Source organism: Chanodichthys erythropterus, chromosome 22, assembly GCF_024489055.1.
Source record: "Chanodichthys erythropterus isolate Z2021 chromosome 22, ASM2448905v1, whole genome shotgun sequence".
Taxonomy (NCBI): domain Eukaryota; kingdom Metazoa; phylum Chordata; class Actinopteri; order Cypriniformes; family Xenocyprididae; genus Chanodichthys; species Chanodichthys erythropterus.
The window spans coordinates 30,030,650-30,033,655 of NC_090242.1; the positions used below are offsets into that span (position 1 = coordinate 30,030,650).

Here is a 3,006-nt window from a genome sequence, read left to right on the forward strand (position 1 = left end):
AATGACCACATGGTCACTCTGATCAACTCTCATTAATGCCTCTTCTCTAATACATAATCCAAGCTTACATTAGCTGCTGCTTATGTGATAACATCTGTATGTGAATTACAGTATTTTTCTCTTTTTTTCCTGTTGAAATATATTTACCATACATGCTAACTGTGGAGTAGAGTTCTTTTGTGAACATGAATAAATAAATGAAATCACTTTGTATTAACTTTATTTCTAAAAAAATTAAAGAGCCGTTGTCTAATTTCCTTGGTTTGTAAACCATATATTATAGGATTCAAGACTGGTGGAATAACATGAAACATTGTAACAGATGTTTTCCTAATTTCAGCATATACAGGGAAACGATGGAGAATAATCGCGACAGATCCAGAGACCAGCATGATTATATAAACAGTCAAGTGAGTGCTGCAGGTTTTAATGGCTTTACTGTTGGTTGCTTTGTTTTTGCTTTTAAAACAGATCATCGCTATTTTGAGGTATGTTAATGCCACACTACATATTGAGGAGGCAAATAAAACCACAGTAAAAGTTAATCCATATACATTATTAATCACTGTATTTTCACAGGACAGTTTAAATATTGAAGCATTGTCACAAAAGGGGTTTTGAATCATAGATCTGCAGTGAGACAGACGCACACTGAGGCCGATCAGAATTCCCACCATCACTACTGCAGCACCCCAGGCTCCTGCTGACAGTTTAACCACCATATTATTGCTCATTATAGTTGGGTATCGCAGTGGATTGCATATGGCCACATACCTGTCAAAGGCCATGATTATTATCACAGCATGAGATGCTGTACCATTCAAATGTAAAAAATAAGCTTGAATAACACATTCCACATATGTGATGTAGCGCTCAGAAGGGTTTGTTAAAAAATCCTTCAACAAACGTGGCACAAGAGCAGTTGTCCCCAATACATCATTCACTGTCAAGTTGCAGAGAAGAACATACATAGGCTGGTGTAAACTTTTTTCTGCTGAGATCTGAATCATTATCCCAATGTTAGATATTATTATAAATATGTAAACCATCAAAAGAAGGATAAATGCAGCAAAGCTTGACTGAGGTGTTACTTGCAGTTCCTCCATCAGTAGCACACTGTATCTGAATGTCAGGTTGTCCATCTGTGATCTAAACAAAACATGCAGATAAAATATATAATAAGATGAAACTATTAAATCTAACAGATACAATATGTCATACAAAATATTACACCTTACAAGAGCATAATCTGCTTGTCTCTGAATAAAGATTAGTTTGCTTGGTCAGTTTAAATGTGCATCAAGTTTTATGTTGCCATGTTGCCAAAACAATCTTTGCTGTGATTGGTGGATTGCTGGTCCAGATAGTTTTCTGAAGATTACATAGGAAAAGGTGGGCTGGATTATCACCTTTCCCCTGGGAGATATTAGTTGCTCTCTTGTCCAATACGTCGTCACTATGCATTGTGGCTGACTGGTTCTCCCTTAATCCCCTATCGTGGAGGTTCATTTAATTTTATGCAAAGCAACATACAGGAACACGGTTTGAGTCACCTAAAGAATGTCACATTGGTCTTTTTGCATGATGGAATTGCCTGATGCCTTGCATAAAATGAATGCTTTTATTCATAAAGATACGAAATCTAAATACTTTGGATGTTAAATGTGTCCTCGGAGCAGGTCCCCCACCCATGATTCCAGCTCCAGCAAGAGAACCATCACAGTTACGGTAAACGGGATAATAGAGACTGGTCTATATTACCTGAATTATGTTAAATTTTCACTTCTAATATTTGTTAAATGTGTTTAAATGTAGGCAGTATTGTATAGCCTACATTTTAAAAATTTAAAAATTAATAAAAATCAACCCATTATGCAGAGTTAAATAAACAACTCAATTTGCTGGGTAAAATTAACTCAACATGTGTTCTGTCTTATACGTACACTCTAAAAAATGTTGGGTTAAAAACAACCCAAGTTGGGTTGAAAATGGACAAACCCAGCAATTGGGTTGTTTTAACCCAGCGGTAGGGTTAAATGTTTGCCCAACCTGCTGGGTAGTTTTATTTAACTCAACTATTGTTTAAAAATTACTGTATTGCTTAATTAAAATTAACCCAAAGTATGTTGGAAATGAACATTTATTAATGTTCAGTGAATAATTATTAAACAATAAACATTTATTAAATTGCTTATTAATAAATGTATATTAATAAACTATTAAACTATTAAATTTATATTAATAAACTATTAAAGCTTATTAATAAACATTCACCTTTTATCTATTATTGTTGTCTCTAATTGCATCTGGTTTTTAATTTCCCAACTATTTTGGGTTCATTTTAAGCTAGCCATATAGCAATTTTTAAATAATAGTTGGTTTAAATAAAACTACCCAGCAGGTTGGGCAAACATTTAACCCAACCGCTGGGTTTGTCCATTTTCAACCCAACATGGGTTGTTTTTAACCCAGCATTTTTTAGAGTGTACCCAGCACAACCCAAATTGGGTTATTTTTAACCCAGTATTTTTCACTAAATGATAGGATTCAAAATACTTGATATGAATGAAATGAAACAGCAGGGAAGCCAGTTTCCTGTGATCTGAATAGGCAGGAAAGTAGTGTAGCGCTATATAAACAATTATCCCACTGATGAGCAAATTATATAGAGCCAGGTGAGTGCTACTGCAGGTTTTCAGTGCATGGCTGTTCAAAGTTTTACTCTTGGTTAAGCAAACAGTGGTTATTTTAATGTTAAACTATTAAAATTATGTCTGCTTCCTGCTTCGCTACTGTTCGGAGGCTCTTGCTTACAGCTCCGCGCTTTGCTCTATTGCTTTTATATTTTATCTCCTAATTTTAACTTCAGCAAATCAACACAGTGCTCAAACGACAAATCTTGGCAACAACAATCTTTTTAACTGGAAGAATTGCTACAAAAAAGGGGAATTTTTATCCAACCAGCCTCCCACTGACGGCAGCCATTAGCTTACATTCCGGAGAAGG

The 3,006-nt window shown here is 35.0% G+C and overlaps 1 protein-coding gene across 1 annotated transcript; it reads right to left on the minus strand.

Moving 5' to 3' along the window:
• Positions 1-203: 203 nt before the first annotated feature.
• On the minus strand, positions 204-1,148 carry LOC137012669 (olfactory receptor 52N2-like). The gene has a single exon (XM_067376044.1). It carries the CDS (start codon positions 1,140-1,142, stop codon positions 204-206), a length of 939 nt encoding a protein of 312 aa, XP_067232145.1. The 5' UTR covers positions 1,143-1,148.
• Between the last annotated feature and the right edge of the window lie 1,858 nt (positions 1,149-3,006).